The sequence below is a fragment of the Topomyia yanbarensis genome, chromosome 3, assembly GCF_030247195.1.
Source record: "Topomyia yanbarensis strain Yona2022 chromosome 3, ASM3024719v1, whole genome shotgun sequence".
In the NCBI taxonomy this organism is placed as follows: domain Eukaryota; kingdom Metazoa; phylum Arthropoda; class Insecta; order Diptera; family Culicidae; genus Topomyia; species Topomyia yanbarensis.
In genome coordinates this window covers 327,440,320-327,458,655 of record NC_080672.1, presented here as the reverse complement: position 1 = coordinate 327,458,655, position 18,336 = coordinate 327,440,320, and the positions used below count along the sequence as shown (strand labels likewise).

The window sequence follows — 18,336 nt, the reverse complement described above, 5'->3', positions numbered from 1 at the left end:
GCACATTTTCTTGCAAACAAGGGGAGAGCAAATGATACACACTTATTATTTTCCGTACGGAACAAACACTATTGTCGTTTCTACACCCAACATGGCTTATCGGGTTTTTCTTAGAATCGTATCACTTGAGAATACGCTTGGTTCTACGTTAGGACGAAGTGGTCGATTTTTTTCGCCTCGCGTACTTCATAATAACAGAACCATAGGTGCAAACGATCGCGGATAGTTCTGTCTTTCTCGCGTTAATCGGTGATATTCAAATGTATAACGAGTGGCACAGAATTAAAACTGAAGCTGCTGAGAATAAATAACGGGTTCGTCAATTTCCAAATGCAAAAAATATGAAGTGAAGCTGTCCGCCGAAGATGAATAGGGATAAAACTGTAATTTATCAGGCAAACAATAATTGAACTAGACTGCAAGAGATAGAAACGCTCCGAGGAGTTGTCTAATGTGGTTTTTGCTTGAAGCGAAGCTGAGTCAGTTTCTAACCCCAACTTCTGTTAAAATGTATGAATTTACAGCGATTGGGGTTAGAACCTGACTCAGTTCCGGGTTCAAGCGAAATCGCCATAAGTAAAGCTCGATCTGGAATCGTGCTGCAAGATCGGATGGATCTGATGGAGGGAAAATTAATGACTTTCGAAAAAGGTCACAATATTTCGTAATCGAAAGCTAATCGCACATGCAAATAATTCCAAAATTTACTTGATCTATAAGCCAGTAAACGAGACATGTAAAAATATGAGTTCGTAAGACTGTGTGCGTGACATAAAAAAATAACTCCCCGGAACAAAATTGTAGTACATACTGTCTGATCAAACCCAGAAGTTTCTTTAAAAAATGGAAATACGATTATACAAGACTATCATTTTATTATCGGTTCTACATCTCATTTATATGTTTTATTACTTATTTCACAAAAAAACTCCTTCAGTACCATCTAAACCTCATTAAGCAAATGATACGCAAGAAACTCTTTACTTTTACAAAAAGAACGAAAAAATACTAGCTTGAATGTTTCTTTCTTGATTGCAACCTGCGGCCAAGTTTACTTTTCAGGATCGAATGGATACCCAGTAGTGTGCGATAGTTTGCTTTAGACATATGACCCTCTCTCGCTTGACAAACGATCCGATCGAACTTTGCAGTGATTGGACCGTTGTCGAGCAACTTGACCATATGATGGCACTCACTCAGCAGGGTATCGATTTTCTGTTGCTTAGAGCTGTTACCTTTAGTTTTTGGCGTTTGTTGTTGATTCGAAGATGATACAGATGACGATGATGATGATTCGTTTGGGTTCGTTCTAGGCTGGTTTGACTTTCGCTGTTCATAGCCTCCAATCAGCTCACTATTGTTGGACTCTATCAGTTGATCGGAGGTATTTAGAATGAGATCATCATCGATGTAGTCAAGAAAATTCATCGAACGATTATGTTCATCAATACCCTTGGACTCATCATTGTCGGACATGTGTCTGTTTTTAGTAGGCGAAATCTGCGGGAGATCCAAATCTTCAGGCCTTACCTTAATCAATTTTTGTTTTCTCCGAAGCTCCTCATACTCGTTTACTATGTCGCCATAGTTTGCATGATCGTAGCCGGTGAAAATATAACGAATGTGCTGGTTGATCTCGTTCCTGACAGACATGGAAACATTCAGGTCTTGGCTGTTTCTCAGTTCTTTAAGGTTGAGCTGTAGCTTATTGAGATGATCTCTTCCTTCTCGCATGCCAAACTGGCCGAAAAGAACAATATTCAACGTTCGGCGAATTTTATCGGCAGTTTTTGCATTACCATCAAAATTTTGATAGCGATTAAAAATGTTTTTAACATTTAAATATGGTCGCGTTAGTAACTGCAAATGTTCCACTATATAAATAATCGTTTTCTCGGTAAGTTTCGGAACATTGTTGATATTTTTCAGTTGTTCGTTTTGGTGCGATGCGTCGTTCAAATATTTGACCAACTCGTTATGGAAATTATCCTGAGCTATCGAAGAACCATTTACCATCAAAACATTTCCCACAGACTGGAACGAAACGCTGAGCTTGAGGGTAAACTTGGCGGAGGCATCTTTGAGAAATGCTGCTCCGTTGGGTCCAAGCAGAATCTTTGCGTGAGGTTTTGTGAGATAAATCTTTGCGTCGCTATTTTGTTCCGCGGAGCATACAAGAGTCGAGGAAGAGGGGGTTTCGCTAGACGTTAGCGGAATGTAGTCCGGCAACGGTTCCTGTGCATGAGGTTGCGATGTTACCGGAGATTCTTCGAAGAATTCAGAGAAACTGTAGTTCGAGTCCTCCTTGGCAGTTTTAGTTGGATCACCTGTGCTCTCTTGGGCAACTTCTTTCGCTTTAGTGGATGGGTCAGCATCCTTCGACTCTTCATTGCAAACAACCTTCCCATCTCCCGTAGTTGTTTCAGCCGCTTGTTTGCGTTTTCTGGCTTCTCGGCGCATTCTACGAGCCAGCCGTTCCTCTCTTCGCTTTTTCTTATCCAACAGTCCGACTGACTTAGCGAATCGGTTGTAGAAACTTTTCTCATTCATCGCAAACTTGCCGTCAAAATTAAGCCGATAGTCGGCCATATCGCTAAACATGTTGAATTTTTGTTCATTTTTCTCGTCTTGCTGGCGATACCGCTCGTTAATGTAGTACACCGGCTGGTAGTTCTTCACCTCGGTAGTCGGTACGAGTTGGCCGAAAATTCGCAGCGCAGCATTGCACATATGCGCTTCATGACCGGGAAGCGAACAAATGCAGCAATGCTTCGCGTTTGGATTGCGCACGAAAGTTCGTGTCAATGGTTTATTATCTTCGATCTGGTTAATGGTGATTTGGGTACCGGATAGTTTTTTTTTTTCGTAAACGATGGGAAGAAACGATTATCGATCGAAAATACGATTAGAAAGTACAACCAATTGTCATCAACGAGAATGCCGAGTCAGGAGATTGGAGCATAGCGATTGCATCGAAGAGAACAGTTGGAGGCTATTGTTGGTGTGTCATCTTTGTTCTGATGTTATGCAGTTCAGTATGGCGGAAAAAATTACGCACGGTATCAGCAAATGCAAAATTTCACGTTTTTGTTAAATTAGTTATGGAATTTGCGTTTCGACTTCGTCTCATCAGAATCCGACACTAACTTCGTGACAAGACTAAACTAGCGCCGATTTGACACTAGCTCCAGAAAACGGTGACATAATTTGTGTTCCTGAGCAAACCCCTAGTCAAGCGTGATGTCCCGCAAGAACGGGAGTTCATTTTAAGCCGATGAGAACTAATGAAATCGAAAAATTTGGTTTGGATTAGCAAGCCATGCAAGACACACTATGCTATATTTCTCGTTTGTAGAGAATAATTTGAGCGAAAACTATTTTTTCTCCATTAAGGAAAAAATTGTTAAAACCCATCTTTGTGCGTGACGAGCACCTATAATCAATTAGTTTTGGAACGCAAATTCCATAACTAAATTAGATATAGGTTTTCTGCTCTTCACGCGCAAAGATGGTTTTAAACAATTTTCTCCTTAACGGAGAAAAATAATGTATACCTAAATTGTTCTCGACTAAGGTGAAATATAGGACCGTTACTGAGGAGTAGTTGGGCTGCAATCGCCGATTCGCTGCACACACTGAGAGTTCCCGAGTATCTCTGTAGGATTCTGAGGAGCTACTTTCGGAATCGGTAACTGATCTACGAAACTGACGCCGGAAAAAGAAGTGTAACCTAAACAGTCGCAACAGGGTTCCATATTAGGTCCAACTCTTTGGAATTAGGCAATCCATGAGACGTTTCGGATCAGCTGATTATTTCTTGTTTACTTATTCTGACGTTACTCCGAGGGGTGCGACGTCCGACAATATCGTTGATTCGATCCAACATCAAACGAATCGGACTAACAAAGTTGTTTGTCGGACGAGTTTTTCTGTTCGCAGGAGTAGACTTGTTGACAGAACCCACCGCTGAATTGTCAAACAAACGTCTAATGGATTGCCTAATTCTACGTACGATGAAGTGCTGAAGCCGAGCCTCCCTAGAAGCGTGAAGATTATCGATTTTGCAGACGATGTGGTGTTCCTAGTGATCGGCGAATCAGAAGTAGAAGTACTCGCCACGGAAGCGATAGATGCTGCGGAAGACTAGATGCGCGAAAAGAATCTGGCGTTAGCTCATAACAAAACCAAGATGATTATGATAAGCAACAGAAAGGCAGTTTTCCACATCGGTGCTCAGATACGCAGGACCTGCATGGTCGATGGCACTGCAAACGAAGAGGAACACATATACTCAAGTAATCAATAAGCATTATAACGTAGCCTAATATCTGCTTTGGATCCACGTATAAAGCTGTCTTAAAGAGCCGTGAAGCCCTAAATACTGATATAATGCTGATATAATGCCAGAAAAGCCGAAATATAGTGCTATTACCGTGTAGAGATTGACAGCTCGTCAGAGCTTGGAAAACGAATTAGCTGAAAAAGAACGAACACTCTTCATTCGTTCTTCGCTTCACGAACATACACCCTATTGAACCATTCACCACTGAGCTGCGGAGTTGACGGCTTTGGTTCACCACCACCGAGGCTGAATCATTGCTGTTCTATAGTGTAGATATATGAGCATAGCGTAATAGTACCCGTTGCTCATTCTCTCTCCCACTCGAAGAGATATCAACTGCTATGCATCATTCGTTCTCTATAGCAAGCTGTACATAGGCACCCAGATTCTCTTTGCTTGCTGGGTGCGAATGTAGGTGCGAAAAATGATGCCGCCCAGCTGCCCCGGAGAACAGCGCTCATAACGAGAATGTGTTTGTTGTCTTTTATTATTTTTATTCGAGATAGGTACATGTTCTGTGCGCTTTTCATATGCAATATTTTTTTAATTTTGTCTTCAACCTATTGAATCTGTCGAATTGTGAAAATACAAATAGGGTTAAGGGAACATGGGGAGACTTTGCCAAGCACGAAATTCAACAATTATTAATAACGTGTTCCATTTGGTACTTAATTTTTTTTTATATTTGTTTCGATCCCATCAGCTAATGTTTCATCTTCTTCATTTCGTTTTTCATCTTGCTCCATTACGCTTATATTTGAAACTTTAAACGCGATTATCACGATATTTGCGGTGACTACGAGTGCCGAAAGAGTTTGCAACGGATTTTAAAACTTTATTTTTGCTTGTTCGTAATTTAACTGCCATGTCCTTGAACGTCCATTTTTTCGTCAAAATTTTCATATTAATGTTATGGATTTGTTAATGATTTTTTTCGGGTGAAAATGGTGTTTTTTTTGGAAAAATCGTTCCCGTTTCCAAAAAGAAGAGAAATTTTTTTTCAATCAATCGTTCAAGGACACCACAGATAGATACACTAATGATTTTTATGGCTGATTTTGTGACACGTAAACCTGCAGTACAGTTAATCCAAAAAAGGAATGCATTAAAAATATCAAAGCTCATGAATTACAATCGTTTTATATTTTTAACTAGCACTAAGAACCTCAACAATATGGGAAGAAAAGATAACAGCATGTTATATGCCATTGTTTTTTGTTCTGATATTTTAAAATTCTCTTGGTCAAGCTCCCCAAGCCTTGGTCAAGGCTCTCGCGGTGGGTAGACTTGACCAGAAAAAACGATTACAGAAAAACTTTTGTAACTTTTGAAAAAGTAAATTATCAATTCAAAAAAAATCATTAATACTCAGAATACTTTTGCATATTACATTTCAACGAGTTTTGGAAGACATTCAATTATTAAACCAAAAACAATTTGTCTTATGGAATACAATATATTTTTAAATATTCATAAGCCAGTCGTTGTTCAAGTTCAACTCAGGGTTTTTTTAGTATTACACAGAACTAGAAAAATCGTAAAAATTTACGTGTTCTGCTCCTGACATATACGAGCATCAAAAATGTTTTAGATTTAATTTTAATTTCACATGACTATGAATTTCGTAAATCATGTTTGATTTAAATGTCAATGAATGAAATTTGTTAAATTGTGTCAAGTTTTTATTAGCTAGTTGACAAATTTTGAATGATAGGATAGTAATGTTGATGGAATAGGAAAAAAATATAGTGTGATTTTTTCCATTTAAACAAAATTTGAAAACATTTTTGGTTGCCTGGTTGCAATAAAAATCGGGTAACTTATGACATATTTGTTTTTGACAGTGCACTACACCGGTGTAGTCGGTGCTACACTCATTCAAACTTGGGTGTAATCAGTCTATCTCTTTCTTTGCACTACACCGGTGTAGCACCAAGAAAAAACGAAAACGCCATTAGAATAAAGGCATTAAAATCAACTGTCAAGATTCATTTGGAGGATATTCCGAATAAAACTTTATTCGCCAAGCTCGGAATAATTGCAGCGAACTAATCTGTTCAGATCACTAAAGCATTAAAGCGAAATACTAATTTCTTCCCAAAGATTAAAAGGCATGTGTAATTTTGCTATTCCTTCTCAAATTTAGACGAAGCTCGAAGTAAGTTTTTGATTATTAAATATTCCACAATATGCCGTAGGGGAATTATGGTTAAAACCGACACCTTAAGCTTAACACTTTTTCTAAGTTGCCACAAAACCAATAAAATTATAATTTTTATGCAGAATTCTTCTTCAGAAAATTCTTAACAAGATTTAATTTTTTCAGCGCCTAAAAAAAATAATTTCATTAAAAATTATTGGTTGTAAAACTTGGAAAACAAAGTGACTGTTTGTAGTCACTGCGGGTAAAACCGACACCCTATAGGGGTAAGATCGACACCCCCTTTAATTTATTTTCTCTCCACTTTATTAAAATCTTTATCTTTATTACAAATAAGATATATGCGTGATTAATAAAGTGGGAGTATGTATGATGCAAATATGTGCTTTTTATTGCTTCATCATGTAGTGAGGGGAAGAAAGTTCGAAAGCGTAGTACTATAAATAAGAGTATTTTATGCTATAGTATTATTTATTGATTTGAGTATTTCCAAATAATCCTTGCGCACATCATTGCAACCTGCAGTGTCAGTTTATTTCGTAAGAGAAGATTTGCAAGCGTTCTACGTTCTGATAATTGGATTCATTCACTTATAAGTGACACACACACTTCTTAGTAAAACTATCTTTTTCAGATTTGATTTTTAGAACTCTGATCATCAACTATCTATTGGGGTATACATAATATCATTGTCTCATTGTGATAAAGTTCGTCTATGACAAACCAAGAGAACACTAGAAATTCGGTTTGATGAGCTTTTTGCAGAAATAGCAAAAGCTTCGAAAGATTCAGATAAGAAAAATTCCAATTTTTGATTTTTAAAGAGACTTACAAGAAATAAACACAATAAAAGTATTTCTGTGTATTTCTGCTAATAATATAGTGTTGTAATAGGGTAATTGAAGTGTCACAAAAGTCCCCAGTATTTTGAAATGAATCGCAAGTATACACAACCATCTTAACAGTGTGTCGGTTTTACCCTAACCATATGGTGTCGGTTTTACCCCAACAGCGCACATTTTTTAATAAAAGCAATTAAAAATATTGAATTTCTCAAACTCGTCTTCAATGCACCTAGTTGATCATAGGAAAGGCCGATAATAATAGGTACTGAAAAATGGGGTGATTTGAAAAGCTTTTGTTCGGATAAAACCTTAAAATCTACCAACGAAATTTTACATCCAGACGAGTGTGAACGCTGCTGTCGTATGTTTTGTTTATTTTTATGACATTCGGCGCATTAACGTAAATCCAATTTTTCTTCAAATGCTCTAAATAAACGTACTAATTATAATGTATCATTATGAAATGAATAAAAATTTGATTTCTAGGAAAAGTTATGGGGTGTCGGTTTTACCCACAGTGTCGGTTTTTCCCACAATTCCCCTACATTTTAAACACTCCGTTAGTAGGTATCCAATTTAATCAGGAGTCATAAATCTTGCTCATCGAATTTGTGGTTAATATTATATTTGTTAACATTTAACCTGTCTGTACAACATTTAGGAAAAGAATGTAGTACATCATAGTTTGAAACATATATTGTCCTTGTTAAATGCGAATAACTTATAACCATGCTTATAACCACTTCGTTTTGGTTCCCGATTATAAAATTCCAAATATTCGTAAGCTAGAGATACAATGTTAGAAAAAAATGAACCTATATGTGTTGGGCTGAATCATCTGAGGAACCAACATCCAAAAAACTGATAAATGCATATCGATGTTTGAATATCCACGATTTCCCTAAATTTATAATGCATCGTGAACACAAGTTCAATTTTTTCCCCTCAAACCTCAGCAGAATCAAATAAGCGGTACCTGTTGCCTAATGTCCGCTCCACAAGCCTGACGTAGCGAAAGACGCTGAAAATCGCTAATATGGCCAGAAGAATTTTATATTCAGATTCAGCATTACACAATGAATCTGAATGGTTCAACAGCTTGTATGTTCTTGAACCAATTTCACTAAATAATCAACCAAGCAAAGAGGAACCACTATTCAAGAGAGAAGAGAATACTGATATCCTCTCTCTCAATGATACTTACAACTGTTCATCATTATAATGATACGTGCTTATGCAAGCGTGTGTGGATATATTCGTTCCTGTTTCTGTTTCCTCGTGTTGTTGCTTCGGTATCCATAGCGGCAATTCATTCGGTTGGGGTGAAGGCAAGCGTTTTACGGAACTGTATTGTGGTTCGTTCGGATCGAATTTGAATGAATGGTGAAAGCTCTGCAGCTCGTTTCTGCAGTACTAATGCTATTATATAGCACCAGCGCACAAATGTCAAATTTGAAAGCCTTATATTGGCGCTACTAATGCTATTAAAAAGTTTCAGTTGGCTGTCATTGTCCGCCATGGTTTTAAAACCATTTCTTATGATTCCTTTCAGTATGATGAGCAAAAAGGAAAAAATTTAAAATAAAAAGTTCTGTTTCTGATATGTTTTACGAAAATTACCTGTAGTAAGTCTCGAACTGAGGTACCTTGTCTCGTCCTTCACGGTAAGCGCGCTGCGTTTGCTCCCTGGACTATATTGCATATGGTCTATTAAAATTAAATATGCCCAATATAATCTTCAAGAAGAGTTGCATAACAAATAAACCCACAGCATTGCAATAGCATTATATCGGCTTTTTATTAGCTCTATGATGGCACTAAATGCACTTGTGAAACTTACATGCTTTAAAGATCCTTGATCCGTTATATCAGCTTTATATACGCATATAGAGCAAGCGATAATGCCATATGTTGGCTGTGCTGTTATGCATTATTGATGCTAATATAGAGCTTTATTGCATTGTTAATGCTGTAATGGAGTTTCAATGCAACATTAGTGCAAATGTATAGCCAATATAGTGCAATGGCTTAATGCTTATGGTTACTTGGGTAAGCTGAACAGCACTTTCAGACTGATGGCCATGCGACTGTCTAGCGCATATAGAACTATCTCGTCAGGCAGCCTGCGTGATAGCTGGAACGATTCCTACAAACCACCACCTCGAAGAAAATAGCGAGAGTCCGCAAACGAACCCAAGCTGATACCATATTGAAGTGGAGGTATTAGTGGGATGACGCTGTAAACGGCAGATGGACCTATCGAATAATTTCATGCCTGTCGGTGTGAAGTGGTGAAGTGATATTTCATATGACGCAGATCGTGTCTGTTCATGGCTATTCCAAGAAGTATCTGAAAAGGTTCGGCCGCCGTTCGGCATCGCATGCGGTGATGCAAAGCAACGCCTGAGCACGTGGTCTTCGAAGCACGGGAGAAACGACATGAGAACTTTTGTCGGTGAGGACGTCAACATGAACAATATTGTCCAAAGAATGTGCGCGGACGCAGTAAAATGGGACGCGGTGAACAGAACAGTCGTTAAGATCTTGTCACCGTTGCAACGAAGATAGCGAGAGGGGCAGCCACCCGAACGTAACAGTACAGGGCTTCGGGTTGTCAAGGCACCGATGAACCGGAAGTAACACTTCAACTGGAATCATCGGACGACCTTGTGCTGCTTTGTCTAGTAGCCAACGTACAATTTCGTTCCTTCTACTTAGTGTATGAAACGTGAACAAACAATGAGCGACAATGCAAAGTTAGTGTATTCCCCGATGCGATCAAACTGTGTTGCTGTTGATTTTTCGAAATGTCCAGTAAGACTATCGATTCATGAAGTGGAGCAATTATTGAAGGTAAATATGGAGCTCAACGTAGCATAAGCTAATGCTGTGCAATTCCATCATCTACGTCATGCGGTACTGATTATGTTCAAAACCATTATCCAAGCAGAATTATTTGCTTCGCAGCACAACTTGAAACACGCCATCGAATGTAAATGTAACATTTTATACAGCATCCCAACATATATAGACGATGACACTATTAAAGTAAAGCTATATGACCTAGCGTTATCAAATACCATATGCCAAAATACGGAGAAGTGGATACCGTTAAGGAAGATACTTGGAGGAATTTCTATCCAGTTCTTCGTTGTTCGTGTGATGAGAATGCGTCCGACAAAACCTATCCCATCCTATCTGACCATCCAATGCAAGTCAATCCAATGTGTCACATATAGTCAGCGAACATTAGTCACGTATGCAGGACAGATCCTACGAGCCAATTCTATGATCAACCGCTACACCACGGAAAACCTTGCACAGAGGCTGCTAAGGACTCCATCTGTTACAAGCAAGACCGATACACTGTCATCGTATGCTGAACCATAACCGGTTGCTAAATCAACGACTGCGGATCGGGTAGTAACAAACATTAATTCAATAATGATCGTGCCCAGTACCAACAAAACTGTTTTAACCTAAATCAAAGAAACAATTACATTAAGGGCCATATTCTCACAGTCACGTCACTTGTTGACTAGAAGTAAATTTCCTTCTAGTCACTAGGTGACGTGACAGTGAGAATAGGGTTCTAAATGTCTCTAAGCCAACACCACCAATAAAGAAACAAATGACGATGTAGACGGAATTACAATAAGGGACCATCCATAAATAAAGTAGCATTATATGGGGAAAGGGGTGTTTTGTATTTTGTGATGATATGTGATGACAGGGGGTAGGGGGTGCTACGTAGCTTTTTTAAACGGGAAAAACTAACATAGTTTTTTTTATTTTTCACAAAAAAATTACGGGGACAAGGGGGGGGGGAGAGTTACCGTCAAGCTACGTAGTTACCAGGGGGTATTTACAGGTTTGTGACGAAATGCTACGATGGGGGAGGGGAGTGTTAAAAATCACTCAAAAATGCTACGTCATTTATGGATGGTCCCTAACGACGCACAAGAACAAGAAACAAACTAGAACTTCCGACAATGAACGAGAAGGCAGACGGACTGAGCCCCAAGTTGCAGAGGATAACGCAGCTAACGCATTAAGCCGCGTCAAATAAATTAGAAGAAAAAAGAGAGATAAGGGGGACCAGCGGGCGCGACCGGAGTAGATTAGATCCACCGCCGAGGACAAGTCCGAGCGCACGTCAGGGCATCTAAGAACCGGAAATCATCCTCCAGCCGGAATGGCAGGACTGATCAAGGCTTCTAACCGACGGCTTCGAGAAAACCTTTGAGTCGGTACATTTCTCCGCCGGTGTAGTCTAGGCCCACCGTCTGAGATTAGTTCGAGTAGATCGTGAAGTAGTATCGGCAAATGATCGTCGGGGCGCCTGTGAACTGGACCTCTACCCAGAATCGCAGGACTGACCTCGGCATCTAACCGTGTAGCATCGGTTCCGAAAGATCTTCCACTGTCGGGGAGCTCTTCGTCGGTGTAGGAAAGGTCCACCGTCGGTGACTATTCCGACGAGTTCGTAGCCAACCGCCAGTTTGAATTGTCTGGGCACCAGTGAACAAAACGCACTCCTCCATCCGGAATCGCAGGACAGACGCGTCCGTCAACGGTTTCGGGAGACATGCTTTCGTAGGGGAACTCTCTACCGAGGTAAGCTAGCTACACAGTCGGGGACTACACCGAGTTTCACCGAACGCGACAAACCACCAGTATAGGGTCATCAGCGCGCTAGTGAACTGAAAGCCACCCTCCAACCGGAATCGCTGGATCGACCCCGGCATCCGACTGGTTAACGTAGCGCATGTACCATATCATGCCGAAGCATACGAGTGTGCAGCTAGACCTAGAATCAAACGAACACGCAACATCCCTTTTTCCCCGAAGTAGCCAATTAAAAAGAAATTCGGGGATCAGAGAAATGTCGGATTCTTGGTGGAGATTAGAAGAATAGAGTTCTAATTTATCATCTCTTGATAGATGGACGAAATCGGTAGTATGATATACTTACTGTTTTTATTTCGATTATAGAGGTTTTAACCTTAAGGTCATTCGCCTCTTCGGGTTAGAAAAATCTCTTATGAAAAATTTCTAACCAAATGTGCGGGGTCGGGACTTGAACTCAGGTGCGCTGCGTACAAGTGGTATAACTACTGAACTTGTGCTGGGTAAGATTAAAAGCTTTACCACCAAGTAAAAAAACACACATACGTCCATACAGAGGCATTTTCCGGTGTCGACGAACTGAGTGAAATGGTATATGAGAGTCAGCTCCGCGATCCTCGGAGAGGGAGTCGATTTTTAGAGTGATTGCATAGCCTTTCTTTAAATAAGAATTGCAAAAGCAAACTACTGTACGTCCCCCAAACTACAAAACAATCAACAATAAGAGAAGGAGAAGCACTTTGTCGGCCAGGATTGTCGACTAGTATGAGAATCTGTTGACAGGTCGTGCAATAGTGGCTGCCAAGTAGAATGAGCACATTGAATTGCTACTGATCGGATAAACGGGTAGAAAATACAGAAGAAGAATGACAGTTGAAAATGATGGACAAGCAAGAATTCACCTACACTACACTCAAAAAAAAGTAAACGTTATGCCTATTGATTTCACACATAGATTTTTGCAATTAACGGAGGCATATAGACACTATTTGCTGGCACATAAACCTAATGTGTGTATTTACAAGAAATATTAATCTTACATTCACATTTCATAACTATTGGGCACATAAAACCCCATTCTATAACAATATGCACATATAACTTATGTGTGTTCATACATAGTTTATACAGTTGACACATAGAAGATATGTGTGCGCGAGATAACAATAGCATTTCTTCTTCATATGAATTTTAAGCGGTTTGAAGCAAATAGAATTAACGTTTGGATTTTTTTCAGTGTAGACGATCGCGGGAAGATCTGAGTGAAAGAAGAAATGCCTTCGGATTGGTTGGATGGCCTCTAAAAAGGTTCACGATTGAAATAACTGTCGATGTGTTACGATTCTCAAGCCCGATAATAATTTACTCCGGAAATACAGCTTGGGGATTCACCATCTGTTTGTGAATTTTAAGGCGACATTCGATTCAGTGAACCGGAACGATTTGTGGCAGATAATGCCTCTAACATGGCCTTCCGACAAAACTGATTAGGTTCACCATAGTGCTCGAAAGTGTGATACGAAGATCTGATGTGCAAAGGAACAATCGCGAGATCTCACGTGCTTCTTGGCTTCGTGGACGACATCGATACCGTTGGCGTTGATTGCAGTGCAGTGGAAGAGGCATTAGTGTCTTTTAAAAGAGAGACTTTTAAGTTTAAGTTCCACAAAAACAATGTCCTCACTTGATATATGTGAGAAACATTCACCTCTATCCTCTGAAACGACAAATTCCCAGAACAAACACAATCTGTTCGAACCAAATGCACATTTTAACTACTGGCAATTGAGCTCAAACATACCATACCGAATTGAGGATACGACTAATCATTTTTAAAAGACAAAGTGATTGATTGAGCGAAACAATCAACATTCTCTTAAGTGACAGTCTTGCACCCCTGAACCAGCCACCACATCCAAAGTCAAAAGAGTCAACAACCAACATTTCCCCTCACCCAAGCCAATTCATTTGTAAATAGGACCCAACTTTCGTACCAATAAGAATGGCCCAGCGCCAACACGCACCATCTCAATTTAAACAAAAATACATGTTCCTGTCTCCATATTGCATATTAAATTCCCCAGATATTAATTAACAGTGCAAAAAGAAAAATTTGCACTAGCTTGTCGGTTTAGTATCACCCGGGTTTGAAGGCATACCTACAGCTCAATCACCGTGTGATGTGATATACGTTACGGAATATCGTTTAATATTTTAGGGCACACAACCTTATAAAAGAGGGCGTCAGGTAATTAGGTGCAACATCGCATTTATAATTGTATGATGTGACAGCAGGAATAGTTGAGTAGCAATTTTCCCTAGAAACATGGAAAGCAACTATGCAACTGTAAACTGTGATAGGTACACCTTTTTATAACTAAAAAGTACATGACCGCTTTGATCAATCATTTGTGTTTACATTTTTCAAACGACAGATATGTAAGGTGTATCACCGGGTCTTCAAAATTGCCACCGCAATTAAAATTGAGCAATATGTAAGCAATACGGAAGTGTTGAAATGGCGTAATATTTGTACGTAAAGCAATAACTGACCTAGCTTTACTCAATCTGTACACAGGTACATGTGAATAATTTCCTAACTTCTGGACATTCTTCACAAGTAATTGTAGTTGCCAAACATGTCGCATGTGCTTTGATGCAGCACTATGCGGTTTCGAATATCTTCTGTACTAGTCGTTAGCGATACTTGCAATATTGGATTCGGTCCAGCTGACGTAGGCTGTTGAAGACTGTCCTGAAAAACCTCTCACGTCCATCCTGATAAACATCCCATATATTACGCCACACTGATCACCAGTTAGAAAATTCGTCAGAGATAAAACTGTCAAAATACAGAACAAGTTCCCAGATTCAACTTTCCATCAGAAAATTCCTCCATACCAAATTCAGCCCACTTACTGCATAACATCAGAATTTCCACTGTAATACTTACCCGTTTATTCGAAATGCAATCAGCACCGGTATCACCCTTACACCCAGCATTGCTATCGTCAATAACAAATTTTTCGAGGCGCGCCAGCTACAGATAAAGCTTCCTTTGTTCCAATGCACACCCACGCAAGGGCGTCCGAGGGCTGCTGCACTCACGGTATACCGATCGCACGAGCAACCGGCTGCACACGAACAACACTTCATCGTGACAGCACAAATAACTTACCGTCGAATGATAGCGCCTCCACTTATCCGGACAGTTTCGTTGGCCATGCCCACGCACTCCACAGAGATGGCAGGTCATGTGCTGTTCGCGGGCGCACGACTGACAACCGCGAAGGAAATTTCTCGTCTTCTCTCCACACTGTCAATAGATGCTAGGATGAGTGAAATAGTTAGCGATCACCTACAGAAACCCCACCTTAAGGCAAACGGTATTGGGACAACGAGGTTCCTGGTGTCCGGTTTGTCCACACATGTAACAGGTTCTTGGTTTCGGTGGATTTTGACATCGATAGCGCATGTGTCCTCGTTCGCCGCAGTTGTTGCAAGTGATTTCCTTCCGCGGGGGATCCGGGTATTTGTCCTTATGCACGATAGGCCAGCTCTTGCTAGATCCTGTAGAATACAATTCGAATCAAAAAAACGAGCCTAATTTTCGTACGAACACAAACCACTTACGAGGCATGTTAAACATCACAGTCGAAATGTTGAAATCTTCACAATTCCAAGAATTGTTGTAGAACTTTCTGATTTCGTTGTTCCAGCAGTACTCTGGTTCATCCTCTCTGCGATGAAATTTTTTAAGAGGCGTATTGTCTCTCTTCCGTTCGTCAGCTGATTCGTTGAGCAAACTAATGACAGGTGGTGAGTCGTTTTCAAGACACACAACTGCCGAATCGTTGATATCATGCGGAACTTGGGAAGGAAAGACTTCAACTGTATTGCGTTGTTCCACCTGCGGTAGGCTGATTGTGCTTGGCTCCTGATCTTTAATCTCAAGAATATCGTTCGAACTGTCGGGATGCAGATCAATTGTTCGATCTACTGCAGCCGTAGAGGGTTGATTTTCGTTATGCGACGCGTCGTCTTCCTCAGAACTTTCTTCTTCTTCGTTCTCGGAAATGGCTTGAACGATATCGGTTAGCATCGAGGCAAAATCCTCATCGGAGTAATGCTCGGAATCACGCTGACGGCGATTTTTACGCTTCTTTGAACTTTTGTTGCTGGCATCTGAATGGTAAGATTTCGATCGTTTCGAGTGAGATGAAATATTCCCGCCGTTGCTTTCATCGGATGAAATGCTACGAGGGCATATTTCTATAAGCGACTTCGATTTCTTGGCCGATGTGCTAGTATAGATACTGTCTTCTTCAGGCAGCTTCGGCCCTTTAGAGTTACCAGCAACTTTCTTTACTTGCAAAGATTGCTTTGGCGTCGAACATGATTTGGACATCGCTCCAAAATGACTGACAATCGGGGGTGTGGGAGCCTTTTTAAGACTATTGCGTTTGTCTTGGTCGGTGGTATCACTGCTCGTAGCAACTGTTCCTTCAGAAGAGATAGAAGGGGCCCGTGCTCCACGACTAATATCGACAACACCACCTAATCGTTCACCAGCCAGCAGTGAGCCAACAGTGGGCAGTGCCGAACAATCGAGTTCTACGTCGTTCGTCATCCCTTCGATGAAGCTGTCGTTCAAACGAGTCCGATCATTTTGTCCGATGAAATCATCTGACATGATAGAACTATTCGATGGGCTCAAACAACGAGGCGAGTTCTTTTTTGTATTTTTCTTCTTTTTTGATTTTGGATGGGTAAAGTTGTTCTTATCTCCCTCATCATCAGTGCTCTCTATGCAGACAAGCGGAGGTGGTGCAGATGGAATAACAACCACTTCATCTGGGTCAGAGTCCTCTAAATCTTGATGTCCTATTATCTCTTCTTTCGATTCCTGTTTGATGGGATCTGGTGAACGGTATTCCCCATCTTCTTCCGAAGATGATTCTATTTCTATCGTAGCTACTAACCGCTGCTGATCCGTGAAGGCCTTCTGACGACTTCGTTGAGCCTTAACTCTTTTTGCTTTCACCTTTTTTAGCTGTTCTAATTTTCTGTTTTTAATGCTGTTTATATTAGGAATTTTCTTTCCATCTCCTTGAACACTTTTCTTTTTTCTTTGTTTTTCCTCGTTAGGCATCACACCTACTAACTCTATGTTAGGTCCACCCTTCTCTAAAGCTTCATTTGGTGGTCCAAGTATCGACTGATAAGGTGTGAATGATTGTTGTCTGGATATGGAAACATCCTCTTCATTTGAAACCCCGCTAATACTGGATACTCCACTCCAGGGTTTGTTGTTTTGAATACCTGGGTATGTTTTTGATTTTTGTTGCATCGAACTCCAATAACGCTTCAGTTTTAAATTGTTCCGACGACCATCATTGACGATCGCCTTATCGCTAACCACACGATGACGAGAAGGAACCAATTCATTTAAAGCAGTTGGCAGTGGTGTTGATTCCGCTGAATTATTTGTACATACATTTGGTTCCGCACTTGCATGATGTATACTGGAATATAACCTTTCTTCCAGTTCGGCCAACTCATGCTGACTTAACTCCTGTAATTATTTGGGAATGACAGAACAAAGTGCAACCCACATCCTTGAAACTATTTTAAACATTTTAAGCGTATCTTACCATGATGAAAATATTTGTGAAAGATGTGTAATGAAAAACTCAATAAGAAGTTATACCGTACGTTGAACGAAATTATTAAATGTTTCTTTAAAACAAAATTAATTTCATCAGAATAAATCACACCACGAGAATGTAAAAATTTTCAGATTATGCGACCACGCACGACCGACTAGAGCACTCAGCACTCACCAGGAAACGTCAGCACACTTATTTCTTGAGCGTTTTTTCAAAACGTCATATCTGCAATGAGTTGCTCTGTTTACTTTCTCTTTCGATTTTTAACGGCGTCACTATAACACTTTTCACTTATTTTACAGTACAGATCGAAAGGCGGTGGTTTTAACAACACGGTTAAATAAAACAACCTGCAGAAAAGTTCTTTTAACTTACTTTTGAGTTGTGCGTCGCTTTCGCACTTATTAGTGTTGTCAAAAACAAAAAGAGAGATTCGACTCAGTCGAGGTCTTCCGTGGAGGAAGGTACTTTTGAGTTGTTTGGGGTGAACTCAAAATTAGGTAAATTCAACTTAAATTTGAGTATAAAAAACCTATCAATGAGTTGTAATTTTTGCCGTGGTTAAATGGAAACTACCTTCAACACGGTTTACCTAATTTTAAGTTCCCCCACGATACCACGAGATTGAGTCAAAGGAACTCAATTTTAGGTAGTTTTTCGTTTCCGTGTAGCATATTATGCAAAGAGTTG

At 40.0% G+C, this 18,336-nt stretch overlaps 1 protein-coding gene across 1 annotated transcript; it reads right to left on the bottom strand.

Moving 5' to 3' along the window:
* Positions 1–639: 639 nt before the first annotated feature.
* Positions 640–17,808, bottom strand: LOC131694158 (uncharacterized). The gene is made up of 5 exons (XM_058982626.1): positions 17,632–17,808; positions 15,611–17,552; positions 15,351–15,547; positions 15,156–15,293; positions 640–2,823 (listed from the first exon to the last, which is right to left on the bottom strand). Exons 1-5 carry the CDS (start codon positions 17,632–17,634, stop codon positions 1,009–1,011), a joined length of 4,095 nt encoding a protein of 1,364 aa, XP_058838609.1. The 5' UTR covers positions 17,635–17,808; the 3' UTR covers positions 640–1,008.
* Positions 17,809–18,336: the final 528 nt, after the last annotated feature.

Excerpts from the sequence above, each read along its gene's own strand:
- LOC131694158 (XM_058982626.1), bottom strand. Across the intron at positions 15,548-15,610 it reads TGTGATGTTTAACATGCCTC|GATCTAGCAAGAGCTGGCCT; the intron begins GTAAGTGGTTTG and ends TGTATTCTACAG. Across the intron at positions 15,294-15,350 it reads CCAATACCGTTTGCCTTAAG|TGTGGAGAGAAGACGAGAAA; the intron begins GTGGGGTTTCTG and ends ATCTATTGACAG.